The sequence below is a fragment of the Myotis daubentonii genome, chromosome 12 (genome assembly GCF_963259705.1).
Source record: "Myotis daubentonii chromosome 12, mMyoDau2.1, whole genome shotgun sequence".
NCBI lineage: Eukaryota > Metazoa > Chordata > Mammalia > Chiroptera > Vespertilionidae > Myotis > Myotis daubentonii.
This window is the reverse complement of record NC_081851.1, coordinates 62546381-62566040: the sequence shown is the minus strand read 5'-3', so window position 1 is coordinate 62566040 and position 19660 is coordinate 62546381. Positions and strand designations below refer to the sequence as shown.

Below are 19660 nucleotides of genomic sequence, written 5' to 3'. Positions count from 1 at the left end.
GGGACCAAAACTCAGTTAATGGGTGGTATTGCTTCAGTCCCAGAGACTGTGCTGTCCTGAGTGGGCCAAAAGTAATAAAATACCCATCATATCTCAAACTCTCTTAGGCATGTTGGTTCCCCCTTTAACTCTACGTATCCTGGAAACTAGCTCCATAAATGGCAGTTAAAATATAGTAGCACAGTCTGGTTTATTTTTGTTGTTTTTTTGCTTGTCCGAATAAGGTCATATGGAGAGTAACAAATGCAAAGCCGATGAGCATGTGTCACCCCAGGGCTTGAACCTAAGCATCAGAAATTGGTCGTGGATGAGTTTCATAGCGCTTGGATTTTACCTGGTAATTTAAAATGCCTGTAGGTATTTCAAATAACGTCAGCACGTCATTGTTCAGAGCTAGTTCTGCAACACACGGCTCGCCAGCCCTCGGCTCTGATGTGCGGCTGCCGCGGCTGCCACAGCCGCCCCGTGTTTCCTGTGGAAGTTGCCTGTGAGGGCGCAGGTTCCTCTTTATTGCCCCTGCTCTGCGTTTCCCACACCTACAAGGGCATTATTGCTGGGAGTCTCATAATTCTCCTACTAAGATAATAATTGAAGCTAATAGCTCAGACCCGGGCCTGCTAATTTTCATGTAATCAACAGAGGCAGGAAAACAGTCTGGAATGCTAACTATGTGAATGAAAAATATTTAGTCATTCTTGAAATGATAGGAATGTTTTTCCAACAAACTTAAATAAACACGGTCTCCACTGAGCCTGTGTTAAACTTTTCTGGATAAGAGACAACTCTTAGGCAACCACACAGAAGTTAATGAAGGTCATTAAGAGACATGCCCTTCGGAAAAGGCCCGCCGACTTCAGAAAGAAAGATCCTTTCTGGTACAGCCATGGGCCAGAAGTAGCAGAATTGGTTTCCTGGTAGTTTTGTCAGCCTCGTAGAATTTATCATGTTAACTAGTAATCACATTTTCTAGTTTTCAGGAGATGTTCTGCTTTACCTAAGCATGGCTATCTGAGACCATCTTATGTTAAAATTCTCTTATCTCCTTCGACTGTTTGCCTCTGTGCTAAGGAATGGATTGGTCTCAACACACCTGTATTTAAAGCACCTGTGACAGCACTTTTCATATAAACCTTGTTTGTTTCTACGATACAAGGTCCCACTACACAGTAAGGAAATGATTTTGAAACATGATATAATTTCTAAACATATCATAGTTTGCATATTCAAGTGAAGTGGCCTTCCATTCCAGTAGTTATATGGGAAAAATAGTTATTGCAGAAATGCAGTCATTTAGAATGGTTTGGGTACCTCTGTGTTAGCTGATGTGAGAGCTTGCAGTACATCATTTTGAATAGTTGTAGCTTTGTAAACTCCAGACTGTAAAGGTTTGTCAGACTCTAGGCCAGTGATGGCGAACCTATGACACGTGTGTCAGAGGTGACACGCGAACTCATTTTTTTGGTTGATTTTTCTTTGTTAAGTGGCATTTAAATATATAAAATAAATATCAAAAATATAAGTCTTTGTTTTACTATGGTTGCAAATATCAAAAAATTTCTATATGTGACACGGCACCAGAGTTAAGTTAGGGTTTTTCAAAATGCTGACATGCCGAGCTCAGAAGGTTCGCCATCACTGCTCTAGGAAGTAGTCATTCTCAGCTCGGTCTGGTGACAAAGGTGAGTGATCTGGCTGGGTGAAAATGTTCAGAGGAAGCAAAAGGTAATAGTAAAATAAAGGCATTTGGTCTTCTGTGGCATGGTAATGTGCTCTGAGAGCAACTCTTACTAGTAAGTGAGTGCTTTTAGCAGTAACATGTCTTTATAAGTATAACTTTGTGATGTGTTTATTTCTTAAAAAAATCAATTCACTGCCTACATAGTGTGTGGATGACTTCTAGGGGCTAGAGGAATGTATTTAAATGGCCACATATTATATTACAGCATTTTTGTGAAATTGCAGGTGCTCCTTTGAATTGTATTCTCAAAGAAGACTAAAATAATTTCCCTATGGAAATAACTCTTTTTAGAAATAAAAAAGAGGTGGCGATTCCTGTTTAATTGATTTCTAATATTCAGTTATCTAACTCCATTTCTGAGTATACCATTTTAAACTGTTCCTCATATAGCCTTAAGTATATCTTACAAGAACAAAGTGATTTCCCGCTGTTTGATACATGAGGGTTAGCATTAGAGATAGCGAACTTGTTTTTAAAGGCCCTCTTAGAAGTATTTTTTGCGCTGTGTCTGATTGTGGAAGATAAAATGTCACACGGGTGTATAAAATGTCTGTACCACATTATTGTAATATAAGAGCACAGACGAGAGGAATGAACGTGTTTAGTAAAGAGTGTCCCTTGCCCATTTGTGGGCCCCCCTCACAGGTGGCTGCGAGGTGGCAGGGAGCCAATCAGACCCACATGTCCGCCTTCCCATTTAAGATTCCCAAATGCTCACTGCGTGCAGACTGGGAAATTCATTACCAGGAGACTCAGCCGGGCCATCTTTTTCCTGGGGTCATACCATCGTTTGTCCTAAATTGGGTACGGGATGAGTAACAGTGAACATTTAGCGCTTCTCTGAAATTTGTCGGAACCACGAAGGGATGGCAACGCATTCCGTTTTACACAGTTTCGGGCTTGACTTGAATGAGCTGTTAGACCTAATTTTTACTGACTATTTATGTCTATGAGATATACCTAGTTATGCGTCAGGTGAATTTTACTCTCCCATCTGAGAGAGTAGCTTGATGAGTCACAGATGTTTGAAACAGAGCCCAATTCCCATGTCCCGGCCATTGGAGACCACAGAATTTAATGGTAGTCACCCATTAAAAATAAGATTCAGGTCAAGGCTCCAGTTCTGATCTTGCGCCACCATCATGAATCAGGACGAAGAATCCCCAAGAAAATTCTCAGGCCAACGAGTGCTGGCCCTTGGGGACCTTCGGGGTCATGGAATGCTCGGGTGTGATTTTCACGTTGACTGCTGGAGCAGACTGACAGTCGAGTCTGTGAAGCCATCTGCCCAACCAGGCAGGCCCTCCCAGCCTGCGCCCCATATGCGGACCACCTCCCTGGCTGCAGCATACTCTTCCCTACTTAACATTTACCTAGGTCTTCATTTCCTCCCTTTAAAAATGTATACACACGCCTACAGCCCGAGGCTGCCTTGGATCTGCTTTGTAATCAGGCAGGGTATATGTGGTGCCTGTGTATGTATTCGGGGCCTACCCATTGTTGATGCCTGTGCCTCGCCCCGAGGTCATGCCACCCTTGAGGTTGGGCATCAGTTGGAAGATAAGCGATGGTGTTCTTGTCTCACCTTAACTGGAAAGCCATGGCCCTGCGTATCAGCTCACTTTTTCAAACAGTTCTGGGAGTCTCTATTTTAATAGTGACACTACAAAAAAACAATGTTCAGAGACAATAAGCTGTCAGTTTGGGATGGCCTCAGGCCGTGGATTCTCTGAAGGATCAGCAAGCGCAGCTCTTTTCAAGCCCGTGACTCTGTCATGCTTTCTGGGAACCAAGTGTTTTAAAGGTTCCGAGGAGATGTGAGGCCAGATGAGTTCAGTAGGGGCCCTCCACGGTCCTGTGACATTATTCTTGGAGTGCAACACTCCCAAATATTGTTGTTAAAGTCCTGGGTGAGCCGTCTCTTCTTGTTGACACAAGGTTTAGGTCCCTGAGGTGCTGAGACTACGATTTGCTGATCAAAGGCAGCTTTTAGAGATGGGTCTTCCGGCTCCTCTTTCAAGTTGATGGCACAACTACTAAAAGCCACCAACATAGTGTAAGCGACACTGTGATGAGTTTGCCCTCGGCCCCAAAGACCCAGCCAGCCAGGCCCCTGTCATGAGAGAGGAAGAACGGGGCCAGCCAGGCACACAGAACCATTGTTCCTGCTCACATTGGATAAGCTGATTATGAAGAGGTTTCTGTTCTCTTCGAGACGCCATGGACACAGTCAAAAAGCGAGACAATGGCCTCAGACCGCTACTCAGCAGATGTGAACGGCGCCAGTGGCTGGCCACTAACGCGCTCCCAGCTCACCAGACCATGTGGACCCACCCACATCCCAGAAGCTTTTCATGTTATCAGTAGAGATAGAAAATGATGCTTCAGTTACAAAGGACAGGGTCCAGAATGCCAATCCAGTTGTCATAGCCTTTATCAGCTGAACGCTTGAGGCCTGCAAACGGGCACGTAAGTCACTTACTCAGCCATCGCCTGAGACCAGTTCTAGCTCTGAGCAAGCAGGATCGTCGTTAGAACAATAACTGTAGCAGCCAGCAGTATTCCTGTTGCCCTTAGGGTTTACAGACTGGTCCCCTCTTTGTGATCATCGTTGAGGTAGGGAAAATGGGTTTTCCCATTTTATAGATGCCCAGAGAGGTTGAGCATCAAATGTAAGATAAGCAGAGAACAGGGACTCAAGCTAAATCTTCTGACTTCCCACCCCCCAGTCCATGTCCTTGGCATTGCTTCTCTGTAGACCACCAACGTGAGAGGGTGGGGAATGGGGGGGAAATAAGGCCGTGAATATGAGAGCACCTGATCATCATGGCTCGGATGCGAAACCCATTCTTGCTCCTGGCTCCGTTCTCATTGCTGAGACCCAGGTCCTGTGATTCGGAACTTTTGTGGCCTCGCCTTTGATCCAGGCTCTTTTCCTGACCTCTGGCTGGAATGTTGACCTTGTGATTTGACCTCTGGGAAAGCCTGCTTCCCCTTGTCTGGTCCTGCTTGCCCCAGGTAGGGGTGCGCCCCACCCAGCCAGCTCTGCCTCACGCTTGCCTCCTGCCCAGCCCCATTCACATCCAAGCCCTGGGCCCTGACCAGTGGCACTCACATCCCCACGGAGTAAATGAATGGGCTGCTCAGCCCCGCAGTGTGCCAGGCACTGAGCCACCGTCACCAGCACTGTGCATTCTGGTCCCAGCTCTCCCTTGGTCTCTTCTTCCTCGTGCCAGTCTCTGCCTCATCATGAAGACGTTTGCTGAGCAGTCGGCAAACGTGCTCATCCTGCATCCCGTGCGAGATGAGCTGCTGAATTGAGTGCGTGCCCCGCTGTTTTCAGGACCCTTGTAATGATGCTGTTCTTACTTGGCACCATAAAGGAATGAGGTAGTCCCAGAAGTGAATTCTCCAGGTAATTAAGCTTTCGGAGGGTCAGACTTGGTGGTAAGCATGCTGAAGGGAGACCTGTGAAGCTTTGTGTACTCCGTGCCTTCCGCAGTCAGAGATACAGGTCATCACTTCACCCACGTCAGGCATCTGGGTGTCAGTTTGGTCTGCTTGGACCTGGGGTTCTCACTCAGTTTCCGTGCTTCACCACAGCCTGCTGGTCTCGCGTGCTGCGTCGGTGGGTCTCATTTACTGAGAACCTGCGGTGTGCAAGGGACTGCTGCAGTGAGGAGGGTCCTAAGGAACCTACTGTCCAGGCCTCCAAGTTGGGAAATTAGACTCAGCCCGTTGGGGACAGTATTGAATGGGGACCCTTCTTCATTTTAAAAAAAAAAAAGTGCCCTAACTTTAAAATGCACAGGTGTCTTTTCCCCCGTCTTTGTCATTCATTAAATATTACTGGGGGCCAAGTTCTGTGCTAGGTGCTGACGTCATAAACAGTGAATAAACCATGGTCCCTAATGGGAGGACCCTTCCTCCATGGCCTCAGCCATTTCTCAGAGCATTGGGTTCCTGGAATCAAATTCTGACCATCTGATACCCCCACGCTGAGTATAGTTGTTAAAATACACATACATAGGCTTACAAATACGGTATGTGTTTTTCCAGTTAAAGGCCACCAGGACCTATTCTCTATGAAAATGAACAGGAAATATATAGGAATAAAGTATAAGACAAATTGAAAAGGTACAGATTATTCTCGGAACTCAGTTATTTTCTGAGCTTCTTCTCAAGCTGAATTCCTGGAAAATGATATCCCACTCGATAGAATAAGTTTGTTTTTTATTTGCCTTTCGTGGCCGTTTAATAATAATCTCGGAATCATACTACTGTCTCTTCCTATTAAGTATGAGATTAGTAAAGGAAGAAAAATATCTCCAACTGCCAAGAGTCCTTGGAGAAAGCACACAAAGTTAATAAATAGGTCTAAAGTAAATACGTGATTTCTCCTCTATCTGACCATAAAATAATACAGATCTTGGGAACATTTTCACACCATTCATTTTAAAATAAAGAAACTGCTCAGAGATAAGTACTTTAGAAATTACAAGGGTGTAGGTGTTGTTATGAGAAATATATACAAAGGGAAAAAGGATAACTAAATGTGTAATGCCTGAAAGAATTTGGAGACTCCAACTGTAGGAGATATTTTTCCATGACTTAATGAGACTTTCTTAAATACACATTCATACACCGTGGAAATTACCATTTCCAGATTAGGGAATTTTTATATCTTCACTTTTTTTCCTTTCTTATTGTCTACATTAATAGAGATTTTCCTCCAGCTTCATTTGGGAAAATTTTCTCTTTACAGTATTTCTCTTCCCAGGCTGCAATTAGTTGATATTTCCGTGATTTATTCCAATGATTTTCTGACTAGTTATGGTCAGTCACATTTGAATAGCAACTGTGGTAACAGAATGACATATGAAGACAGTTAAAAAAGATAAGTTATCTCCTTTGGTTCTGTCTTGGCCAACTTAATCTTCAGTTTTATGGCCCTTGGACAGACCACCAGTAACTGGTGGGCTGTAGGAGGCCTGATACATTCAGTCACGTAAAGTGGTGAAGCTTCGGAATTGTCCCCGCTCATCAGATATTCGTCTGGCTTAACCAAGTGCAGCCCCCCACTCCCTCACCCCACCCCAAAAAATCTTAAGGAAGACAGTGCCTGAATTAGGTCTGAAAAGAGGACATAATTGTTCATCTTAGTCTCTCACAATCAAATAAGCAGGCTTGTGAATCCACAGAGAGGAGCTACACGAAGTAAGCAAACCATTATTAAAGTCCAAAGGGAGAGGTAATAAGAGAAATAAGAGACAGGAATGAGCTTCATTTATCCTTTTCTACTTAACATTTTTTAACTTGCGAAAGAAATGTAAGAGTGGATCTGCCTTAACTACTACTTCTAGAATCTAAATTTGCCTCTGGTGAGGTTCTTCCAGAAAGAACTTTTCTTAGTGTGCATGTGTGTGCGTGCAGACACTGGTATGGATTTATAGGAATCCAGGGTGCTGATGGGCAGCTGCTACCCACAGCCAGGCCCTCCAGACCAGCCAAGAGCCTAGACCCCCAGCGGAGGGAGAAAGCATTCCCAGAGACTGTAGAAATCTGGAACCAGTGCTCCTCTCCGTCCCCACAGTCAAACCAGCAGGGATGGCTCCCAGCACCTTCCACAAGGGCACGTCCCAGAATCACCCACCCACCCACCCTCAAGGGCTACTAATGGGCTGTCAGCCTTCCCAGTGTTGCTAATCAGAAAGAGTGCTTCCCACATTGCTCAATGGAGATCATTGGTATTATTTGCAAGAGATAACCAGCTGGCAGTGTCAAGGTAATGAGAAGAACCTTGTATGCATTAATTCAAAACCAGAAGTCCAACAGGCAATAGAAGTGAGCGCGGGGTTAAAAGCATCTGTTAACATTTTTATTTAAGTTACATCTACCTGAAATAGAACAGTGACTATATAAATTTAAGTTAACATGTTTTTAAATAACTGAAGGTCAAAATAGATGTTTTTGTTCTGTTGTTGTCTCAGACATGTTAAGACTATCCAATGTGACAATAGGACCAACATTAAAACTTTAAAATGCATGCTTAAAAGGTTGAACTTGAATTTCAACTTCTTACTTCCCTTTCTCCTTTTTGGAGAATTTTCCGTAAAATAAAATAAGAAGCAAGAAAGTAGAGAGCTTACTTAGATTTGTTAAACCCATTTATACCTCCTAAATAAGCAAGTACATATTTTATGGTCCAAGTGCTATGGCCTCGGAATAAGAATAATGATTTTTGTTTTAACTTTATACTCTTGGCCATGTTAATTATGATCACAGTGCCTTAATATCCCCATTGAGGAGATAAAATTCCTTTGAGGAAATGCTTGAGCATCAATATGAAATATTGGTGGTGTTCTAGAAACGTAGCACCTGGCACGCTCTTAATCTTGAAAAATATGTTTTCCTGGATACATTTTCACTGATCTGGGGGGTTTGTTGTGCTTCCTAGGAAATGAAAGAAATATTCTTCCCTAAACCTTTATATAAATGTAAAATGATGAACCACTATGTGTTCATGTTGTTGCCTGTAATGACAGGCTTCCTCCCAGAATTTGTTCCCTAAGACCTGGGACGACAATTGGTGCTGATCACCCACCCCGGGGGGCTGTGAAAAGCGCTCTGCTGGGCCCTGGGAGGTGCCGGGAGTGCTTGAAAACCATTCGAGGAAACAGGTGGAGGAGAGTCCGGTCCCCACCCAGACACAGGGTAGGATGGAGACTAGAGACATAGCGAACACCCATTTTTGTTCTTGTTGCTTCTAGGCTCAGAAACATTTCTAGAATTCTTCACAGAGAAGCTGTTCCAGGGCTCCCCTTAGAGAGAGTTGTAGCCACAGACAGTGAATCCCTGCAGAGCCAGCCTCTCCCTGTGGAGGACTCAGCTGACTCAGCTCAAGAGGAGGTGGAATTTCCCCTCACCTAATCCCGCCCTTGTGCAGGCGTCCCCTCGTCCTCCTAAGTGAGGACAGGCAAGACCAGTGTGAAGGGGGACAGTTTTCGTTGTTGCCGGCAGCAGGCCTCCCGTACAGGGATGCATCCGTGTCTCCAGTCCGTGTCTCCAAGAGTCTTATCCAGAATCTCGTTCAACTGATAATCACCCAACTCATCACTGGTCTTTGTAGAAAGGCATCTATTCTCTGGCATAGCATTTCAGTACCGTACCCCATGTAATAGAAGAGCAGCGAAATGTAGGATATAAATGAGAATCTTCTGGTGCTCAGGGATAGCTTGCGTGTTCAGAGCACTGTTGCAGAGACTAGAGACAGTGTGGGATGATAACAGCTCCTGGTGCACAGCTTGCAGAGCGCTCACACAGGCACGTCCTCCAGTTTCTTTCCGTAGCTGGGTTAGAAACAAGCAAACTGTGGCTCCGTGATTCTGGATTCTTTAAAATGAACTCCTCCCCTACCAAGACCTTCCTTGGATAGCAACTGTGCGAAGACTCCAGCCAGCTCTTGGCCGTTACTCTTTAAGGACTGTAAGCGCAATGTTGATTTTTAAAGGCTCTAATTCAGGATGGGATCGAATGTGCCTCCGTTTGGCGTTCATTGTCTGAAATAAGATCATGAATTTCAGGAGTTTCATGCCACTTCTTTCTTTAAAAATTGCCCCCAAAAGTAATAAGACCAGTTCTGAGCATTAATAGGTGGGACTGAAAGCAAACCCAGACCTGCTTACGATGATATCAGAGTTTTGTTAGAAAATTTATAGTTGCGTATTTCTGTAATATTATTCTTAACTGATATCTAACATAGATACATGGCCTAACATGGTAGGAAATGGAGCACTAAAACATCGAGAAACTGATGGAAGGAGGTAGACAGTAATGTATGACTTCAGATTAAGCGTTAGGAAACGTCTGCTGGCCCACATACCTGTCTGTTACACACCCACAGTGGCTGCAGTGACCGGGGGTGGTGGCAGGAGCACCCCTACATGTGGATCTCACCCTCAGAGGCTTGTACAGTTTCTTCCAGCGTGTATTTGAAAAGGAAAGCAATACTTATTTGTTAAACATAGTAACTGCAGGGTTCGAATGTTGTTTTTCAATTTAGACTTCTGTCTAGATTTACTCGATCACAGCGAGTGTTGTTGTGTTCAGCCTGATCGGTTGAAAGGAAATGGAATAGTTCCAGAGCAAATGGACTCTTTTCGTGAATACATGTTCGTTGAGTTTTGAGGTTTTCTGTGAGTTTTGTTGAGTTTTTTCCTCTGTTTTAATATGAAATACGGAGGGAATTAGAATTGCGTTTTCTTCCCAGTTGCTTCTGTGTCCTGTGCATCATAAATGAATGGGGAAATACTAATTTTAGAGGCACTACATGGTTTTTGGCTTCTTGCATTCTACCACTCTTCTGGGACCCGGAAGACACCCAGTAGGACTTGTTTGACCTAAAATGTTTACAGGGCAGCATTGTACGACCAGGGCCTACGCCACACCCCTTCTATGTACGTTTTTTCATTTGTTAAACTGGGCAAAAGCTGTTATCCTGCATGTTGCAGGGAAAAACTGAAGGTGTTTCCTCTCCCGGAGAACCGTGCTGCCGGACGCCTGGGACCGTGCACCCAGCGATGTAGCTGCTTGGATAAAAGGCGGCACTGTTCTCACTGTTGAGGTTCTGATCCTCAGGCAGCCAATTAATTTTTCCTTTTATTTCTGGCCACAGATCATAATCATAATCCCATCCAGTCATCAGGAGATGTGCCCCAAAATAGCACATACATCACTATTAACTCTCTGAACAAATCCTTGAACTTCACTCAAAGTAAAATTCCATACTGCCCTGCGGCTATTCTGAATTTTCATCGTCAATGCAGTCTGCCCAAATACATATTTTTCTATAATACATTTTGAAGGCAGAAGTTTCTCATAAACCCCGATGCCAGTAAAGAATACAAGGTTTTGGTCTCTGGATAAGCCATTTGCTATAGCACTGGACTCTCCGAATCCACCCTCCTCCTCACTCTGATGACTCTAGAACAGCGATTTCCAACCTTTTCCTCGCACGGCGCACATAAAGTTACTGAAATTGTGCTGCACACCAAAAATAAATATTTTTTGCCCATCTGACCAAAAAAATAGGTATAATTTTGATTCATTGACACTGGGAGGCTATTGTTGTGCCAGCTGTTGTCATTTTTTAATTTGACAATCTAAGGGGAAAGAGGTCTGTGCCCACGCGTAAATCGTCAGGTATTGCGTGTTTTAAAATACTTGGGGCGCGCCCGTTGAAAAGCGTTGCCCGAGGATGTCATCCTAACACCTTCCTCAGTGGAATGATCTGTGGTGTGGTATCTTTCAATGTGGTAGGTTCTCTGCTCTCTCTCATATTTGTGGTTAGAATAATTTTGACAAAACCTTGGCAGTCTTGTGGCTAACGGCTGAAATAGAATCATTAGTTGTGTGGCTAATAAGTGCAGTGATAAAAGAAAAAAACTACATGAGTTTCAAAACCGAAGGTGTTTATGGCACTTCTTAAGAGAAGATAGGAAAGCAGTATTACTGTATTTAATCCACTAGCCTCCTAAAACTTACCTAAACTTAAACTACGTTTTGATGTTTAAAGTTCTCTGTCATAAAGGATGCTTTCATCATTGAAGGAAATTAGAAAACTTACAGCATTGGAACGTTTACATAAAATGTCAGGGAGCTGGTCTCCAAACTGCGCTCTGATACAAACGGAGAATGTGCCGTGCCTGCTTCATACGAATTTCCAGGGGGAGGGTGCTGAGCAGAGCTTCTCTCTAAAAAGTCACCGACCGTTGCGACCTGTGGAGAGTTGAGTCACCGGCCCCTTTTAGACGACGGATGGGAATTTAGAACTCTGGATCGTAGCAGTGGCCACAGGAACACTTATTTTGGTCTCCCTGCCATGGTAACGGGGGATGAAACTCGAGAAGACAGTGTGGACCAGTGGCTAGAGTGTTGGGCAGGAGGTCGGGAACCTCTGTGCTGTTCGATTCCCAGCCTGCTCCTGGGTTGCTATGTAAACTTGGAGAAGCCAGTCACCCTCTCTGCAGCTCATATTTTCCACTTGTGAAAGCATAGGTAGACACATTCTGTACTTAGCTCTTTAAAAAATATTGTGGGAACCAGCGTCCACTGAAGACGTTCAGAGTATCTTTGGGTTGAAAAGAGGCTCCATAAATATGCGAGTGTCTCTCTTCCCTTTGACCGCACTCTCAGCACAGCCTGGCGCGACATAAACTGTCCCTCCCCTTGCACTGCGAAGCAGGAGCCCGTGCGGCGGGCTTTGTGTTGCACAGAGGCCGAGAGCGTGCGAGCTTGGAGCCAGATCGTGGGCTTGAATCTTGGATCCACCACTTACTAACTCTGAGGCCTTGGGCAAGCCGGTGTACGGGATTGTCTCATCTGTGAAATGGGACCAATGATGGCACCCATCTCATTGGAATGTGATGAAGCTCGAAGGCGTTGAATGAAGAGCGCGGGAAACATGATGTAGACACACAGTACACTGTATTCTTATTGCCCAGAACAATTCTTCGTCGTTTCTATGGCAGGGAAGGTAAAACATCGCCCCACCTTGTTTTTGTTCTATGTATCTCTTCCCGGGTGGCTGCTCGCTCTTCTTTTCAAAGGCCTTGTGTCTCATTATGCCACACGCATAAGCCGAGGCCCTGAGTAGAAGCTCCTAGGCCCTGTTCCCCATGGTACCATCCGTATTAGCTGAAGGTCTGTCGCATGAAAGATGAAAGAAATCTAGATGTTTCAAGCTAGCCTCAAACATCTCTGAGTTACTGACTTGAAAAAAAAAGCTAACATTTCAGAAATGTTGCAAAATGGAAAGTGAGATCATTGACAGTTGGGAGCAGTGTCTTGATTATTATAAAAAAGTAAACTCAGAAAACATCAGGAAGAAGTAGAAGAGCAGTTAACAATTTAAATGGAGTCCACCTTACCCTCTCTTACCTGCTTCCCGTAGTGGTGACCCTCAGAGAAGTATTGTGTGAGTTCACCTTACCCTCTCTTACCTGCTTCCTGTAGTGGTGACCCTCAGAGGAGTATTGTGTACCCAAAAATGCAGAAGTTGCTCACACATAAAGAAATAGAGCTTTTGGATTGTCAAAAATCTAAATTGAAAACCTTCTTTTTCAGAGGTTAAAGACAGGATGTTTTATTGAGTCGTACACTTGAAACCTGTGTGATTTTTGTGAACCAATACCACCTCTAGATTCAATTAAAAAAATGGCTATGAAAGTATAAAAGTTTAGGATTTGATGAAAATGGATTAGTTTTTTGTTAATTTATTGCACTGTGGAATTTCTAAGACTGAATAGCTTCTAAGAGATAATCATGTTTCACTGACTTTTTCTCTCTTTTTATGATTAGAACCAACCTACATCACAATTGATCCACCGGCGTGCGGGGAGCTACCCAACTGCACCCTGACAGAGAAGGACTGCGTTTACGGTTTCAAGCTTGACCACAATGGCTGTCGAGCTTGTCAGTGCAAAAGCAGTAAGTACACGGGAGACAGGTTTTTGTTTTTTTCCGAGCCTGGTAGGATATTGTCAAAGCACATTATGTGATTGACTATCTTTTGCCGTTCATGACATCCTCTGAGCAACCTGAAAGAAGAAGAAAAAATTGTACTGAACACAGACAAGTTCACAGTCATGGGGGGCGAAAGAGAAGGGCCAAGACACTGCTTCTTTATTCTGTTTTTCGTCTTCATTTCTCTGTCTTCTCATGCATCATGGGTACCGCCCTCAGAGCCCTGGGTACGTCTTTCTAACCTCCCTGTTGCTCTCCCTCTAACATCACCTTGCTGGGCCACCCAGGGACCAGGAGGTCACCCACACAGGGTGTCACACTCTGTGTGTGGCGGGCATGACCCTGAGGATGTGCTTCTCTGTGTGGTTCCAGCTCACTTCCGTGTGGAGTCCAGTCACGTCCCCGAGCGAGACCTCTGACACTTGATAGAGTCTGTTACATTTCCTCCGCACGCACAACCGCTCGCCCTTCACGTTTCAAATGATTATGAATGCCCCTAATTCTTCTACCAAAGTCAGTATCTTCAGTGCCCTCAGCCACTCCCCAGGCGATATCGTTCCTAGAACTCCCTTAGTCCTTTCCATCTTTTGACCCACTTAGAGTACGTCCTTGTCCTTATATAGGGTGTCCCAAAATTCACGCAAGATTTGCAATTCAATTGCAAATCTTGTGTGAATTTTGGGACACCCTATATAAACATGTGGCCCAGAAACACACAAAATGCACCAGAGTCTAGCCTGGTCGGTGCAGTTCCAGTGTGGCCTGAGTTTGCATTGGCTCTCATCACACCCTGTTCCCTCACACTAGGTCATCAGCTGCTGTTAGGTGGTTCTCATCTGCTCTGGTTTTGAACATTTGGTGTTTTGTTTTGTTTTTCTTGAATGACATAAATACAAGGCCACATTTGACAAGAAATTATCCTGAGAGTTTCAAACCATTTTCCAACTAGTTAGGATATTTTTTTACTCTTGGTCATCTGATCGAATACCTCAATGCCTCCAGCTTATATTAAATGAGCATCACTTACATGTCCTCCTCCAAAACACTGGACTAAAATTAAGTTGTACAGAACGAAGGGCAGGTTCCTGTCGCTCTAAAGACCTTCCTGCAAAACGACACGTCGCCTCCATCTCCATGCGGAAGTCTTGAAACACTCGACCAGGATCTTGTCTGAAATCAGACCTGGTCCTGGACGCATCCCTTTGCTGGAAACCCCATTTTAAACAGAAAATGAAGTCAGTGGGGCCCAGCTCCTCCTTCCTGAACCTACGCTGGCTCCTGGCGGCCAGGCCTTTCTCTTCTAAATGTCACAAACCACACGTTTAACCATTCTTCCTGCAGAATGTCCCATTGTGAATGTCAGGCTCAGTTTCTGTCGTTTTAGAATCCTCTGTCTTTTCTGAACTGACCTTTGGGCTTCCTTCCCTCCGTTCCCTCTGATCTCTCCTAAACACAGACAACGCTTCCCTAATCAGCAGGTTCTCTGGGCCTCGGGGGATGATTACCCCCGGCTCAGAGACTTGGGATTCCTCAATGCAGATGGAGGCTCACCTGACTTAGCCACTATCTCGGGCTTTCTGCCTCTTCGCCTTTACAGATCCATACTTTCCGATGTGAGGCTATTTTGATACTCAGATACGAAATAGGAGTTGAGTAATTTGTTTTTCTTAATTGCAAGTTGTCATTCTGTCAGCCTGGTGGAGTTGGCACTAAAACGGAGTTGATAGAACTGTGGTTGTGACTATGGTATTGCCATCTGTAAATTTCCCAGAAGCCTCCAGTCATGGGGGCCATCCTGCAGTGTTTCTGCCCAGAGGAGGCAGCCGGGCACCCACCTCTCGGCCTTTGATAGCCAAACCCGATGCGTTAGGGAGCCGCCTTGGCAGCTGCGTCTGTATTTAAATGGCCAACTTTGTTTTTTGACAAGAAGGTAATCAGCGATTGTGTGTGAGGCCTTTACATTTTAGTCCCTCTTCTCTCTCTTGAGCGACACATCCTTTCTGATCACGGGAGGGGACCGACATTTTTTTCTGAATTTTTTGAAGCCTAAAAGTACAGAGGTCATTGTGCTTAGTCACCCCGCCTACCGCCTTCACCTGGGCTTTTCTGTCAGGAACGTTTGTCCCCGGAGACCCGCCACCCCACAATGAGCCCTTTGTAGTGACGTCCGAAGAAGCAGCTTCTCCCAGTTGTCATCAAGGCGAGTCACCAGCGCCTCTCTGGCTTTTTGTAAACGAGGCCATTGGGAAGCTTCTGCTCGGCCTGCCTCGTGTCAGTGCTGCGTGCTGGCTTCCTACAGGGAATGTCTGCTCCTCCATTTCATTAACGCGTAGGAAGAAGACAGATGTAAGGGACACCGTTGCATCTTGTCTTTTCTGTCTGTTTGTTTGTTTTACATACACATCTTTACTAGCCACTCATTCTTTGCAAATTTTACCTATGTGTAAGGCTGTCTGTCTAGTCTTTCTTCCCTCCTCCCTCTCTCTTCCTTTGCCTGGTATAGACAACACCTGCCGAGTTCTAGGTTCTGTAGTAGGTGTTCAGGCCATAAAGATGAATAAACTGAAAGGCCTGCCCAAAGCAAAGAAATCAGTACCTGACACACTAATGAAATAGCATTTCAAGCCAAATTCTATTAGGAGGACGCTTCAGTCCTGTGAGAATCCAGTCACTTGTATACACCAGAGTACGGCAGTAGCTGGCTCCTCTCCCAGCCCCCCCTCGGGCTCGGGGCTTGGGGCTCGGTGCACGGCAGGTGTTGGTTTGTGAATGAGCAGGAGCCATTAGAAGGAGGGATGCCACTGGACGTCTTTCTTGTCTGTGGACTCGCCGTGCTCACCACGAATCCATTTCATCGCACTGAGAGTCTTGACCTGGATTAGTCTTTTGCCATCTCACTCACTGCCACCATCCATTTACCTAAAAATATAACTAAACACCACGTGGAATTTGTCAGTCTGACCTTAGTGTCAGAAGTCTAGTCCTAGAGCATTCTGCCCCCTCCCCTCCCAGCAGCAATCCTGATTATTTGACGTGTTTGCAAGCCACTCCTTTGGGAGGTGAGTCAGGTTTAACCGTATGCCAGGTCGTGGCTGTCAGATTCTTGTGGTTGTGTGCACCCCGCGCTCCCCCAGGCTCTGGCCTCTGAGTGATCGCAGCAAGTGGCCTTCCTTACTTCCCCGGGCCTCTGCCCTCCCTCTCTGTGAAGGTCAGGTAATCATACCTAACTAGTGGGTTATTCTGAGGACTAAGGGAATGCATGCAGTGCTAGCGTCACTCACCGAGACGGCACTTGTTTCCTCTAGCCCGTAGCTGTTTTATAGCGTCCATTTCTGAGTCAGCCCAAGCAAGCTGACGTGGACAGCCCCCAGCTTCCCCCCTTTGTTCCAGCACCAGCCTGCCTCCGGTCCTTCCTGTCTCCGGACACTCACACACGGCTTTCCGTGTAAACCCTCGAATATTCTCCTTCTCTTACCCAGTTTTAGTTAGGGAAAAAGGAAGTTTCTTGTCGTGAAGGGTGGCATGAGTGTGTTCTTTTTCCCTTTGCAGCCGCCTGATAAGTAACAATTTTGTCTAAATGTCTCCCACATGTGATTTTTCTGCATCCCACCACAAGCCTGTTCATGTGCAAGGGTCCTAACCGTAGATGCCTAAGCTTTCTGTTAGGGATCATGCGTCTGTCTGTAGGCCGCTGGCATCAAGGTTTCCTAGAGTAAGAGGAGCACCAAGTAAATACTTCTGTCCTGTTCATTGGTTTGTTGTTCACTCATGCATTTTTTTCTTCCATTCATCTCGCATATCAAGCATATTATAGACAATTAGTTCTAAGATTGAAACCAAACCCCAGTAGAAACATGTCCTTCAGAGTCCATTGCAGGGATGGCAGAGGATCCTTTCCTTTGGATCGCTAACAAATGCCCTTCTTTTCACACTGCTAAGCGAAGTTGTGCATCGAGTGCACACAGAGAAATTAACCCCTGACTCATGTTCTCAAGGACATATTTAAAATAAAGAGAAATGGGGTGGGAGATATTTAGGCAAGTTCAGTGGCAACAAACATTAGATCATTTGGATAAGCTACTAATAACAGTATTGGTGGGACTATTAATAACACTGTTTTTTAACTAGAAATGTTCGTTGCTGTCAGCTTCAGCTCACTAGATGAACAATATGCACAGGTGATATCTGTGTGAATCAAATGCCCTTCATCTTTTGGCACCTTATTTAAATCAAGTGGATTTGGCTGGAATATTTATAACTTCTCCACTTTTGACATGCTGTAATTCTAGGAATTCATAATGCTTTTAGTCTAGAAATGGATGCAAACATAGAAGATGAATGGTGGTAGCAGGGAGGAAAAGCCTTCGTATTTTTTATGGCTTATGTATCTGAATCAGGCATCTACAGAAGGTTGCAGCATCCAGTATTAGGGAGGCGGGCTCCCCGTGTTTATTGAGTGTAACTGAGCAACCACTTAGGGTCACAGAGGGAGCCCCATTGACAGTGGTGCATTTCTTTAATAGTTTCAGGAACTTTCTGTCGCACTTAATGGATCTGGCAGGTAGATGGGAATTGCCAGTGCCCAGGGCGAGGTAGGTAGCAGAGGAGTGTAGCGAACCTGGGGGCGCTGTCACCTTGTGCCCTGTGTGAGTTACAGGGTGTTCACTGAGAATAAAGTGGGGCTGCATCTTGGCCCTGGGAGCAAACATCTCTTTTTCTCCAGAGTAAACAGAGAGTTTATTTTGTAGCTGCTATCGACCAGCCATACGCACAGGCCCTGTACTTGGCCATGATTTGTAACTTTCCCTTCAATGCCTATCTCCCAAGCATTTATAGATCACAGTGAAGTCATATAATGGTGAAAAATTATGACCACGAAGCCACCATTCTTTGTGGGGTTGCCTCACGTGAGGCACTAAAGCTTTTCAGACAGACTTATATACCCCCACCCATCTATGAATAAGACCTTTCTCGTCTCTTTCTTCTGCTCTTTATGTAAATGTTTGCCTCGATGAGATATTTCTCTTTTTTAAAAGTCCATAATTACATGGATCTAGGACTGCCTTCCAGGCCGTCTTTAATGTTCTGAGTCTCTGAGCTAGAAAGGTGGCATTTTGAGATATTTAACAAGTGCCAGTATTTTTTGGAAAATTTCCAATACTATTAAAGTAAGTTTTTTCATTCTGTTATTTTTTCTGTGAGTATGGGCAGCCTGGATGAGAGTGGAGGAGTGAATAGCAAGGACATTGATTGATGGGTCCCTTCTGCAAATACATGCTGAACACTCGCTCCACGCTGCACACCAGGCCAGCACCTGGGCTGTGGAAATAAGGGAAATAGGCCCCTATCCGCCAGCCCCTTCTGTGGGGAGCGGACACAGAGCCTGCTGCCCACTTGTGCTTAAGGAGCAGCCATTGCAAAGCAGAAGTGGTTAAAATCAGAATTAGTTTTTATCAAATGTTTTTTAACTTGGCGATGCAACAGTTTTCTTTAAGGGTGAAGCCCATTCTAGATTAGGGTCTATAGAAAAACTCCTCTTCTAAAGGACTAGAAAAATAAAGGCACAGAGGTGATCAGACTCCAAAGTTTCAAGGAATTGAATGCCCAGGGATGTTGGCTCTGGGAAGTTCTCAAGTGCTTTTAACTCGTCCAGTTCCCAATATAATCACCTTGGTGTTGTGACCGAAAAATGCTTGTAATGGAAACATGGGCTCACAGCGTGGGTCTGGGTGTTAGAGAAAGACGTGTGGCTGTGAGGTCTTCTCCCTCCATCTCCGTTCCCTACCTACGGGAATGGGGGAGGGTTGAAAAATGATGGCCTTTCAGGTTACATAATTACAAATTTTTAAGGGAGGCATTTAAAATGTGGCTTTTAAGGATGCAAATTAGTAATTAGTTGTTTCACAGTGTAATACAGACCCACGAGGTTGTATTAAGCACATGTAACGAAAGGTTTATGATCGTGACAAAGTAGAAAATTATACCATAAATCACATTTTCCTTTTTAAAAGATAGCAAATTAAACGTGTGTATCGCCAGCTAAGATTCATGAAAGATGCTGTCTTAAAACACTTACGTAAAAACATGAGCTCATTTCACCTATTAATTGTAGTTAAGGTTTAATTTTAGATTAGAAGATTTGTGAGTGGAAGGGACTAATGTGCTCTGTTTTTCCTAATAGTGTGTGCATTATTTATAATATTTAGGCTTAAAGGATGTCCAAAAACAATAAAGATTAATGTATTATTTCAACGATAAATCGTCTCTGCTTCCCATCTTACTAACCCACGCAGAACAATAATCAAACATCCCCAGACGTTTGCCACCACTCAGATTCCCCAGTTAATTCAGACAGGTCTCAGCTTGCTTTCGTTCCATCACCAAAGCATGCTTTCTTTA

General features: G+C 44.6%; 1 protein-coding gene across 6 annotated transcripts in view; it reads left to right on the top strand.

Annotated features, from left to right (window-relative positions):
- The window catches only part of CRIM1 (cysteine rich transmembrane BMP regulator 1), a 174231-nt gene that overhangs the window by 121332 nt on the left and 33239 nt on the right, over nucleotides 1-19660 (top strand). For all 6 annotated transcript variants that reach the window (XM_059660105.1, XM_059660103.1, XM_059660104.1 and 3 more), the window contains one exon: nucleotides 13097-13225. In XM_059660105.1, coding sequence (XP_059516088.1) covers nucleotides 13097-13225 — 129 coding nt within the window. The remainder of the gene's footprint in view (nucleotides 1-13096; nucleotides 13226-19660) is intronic.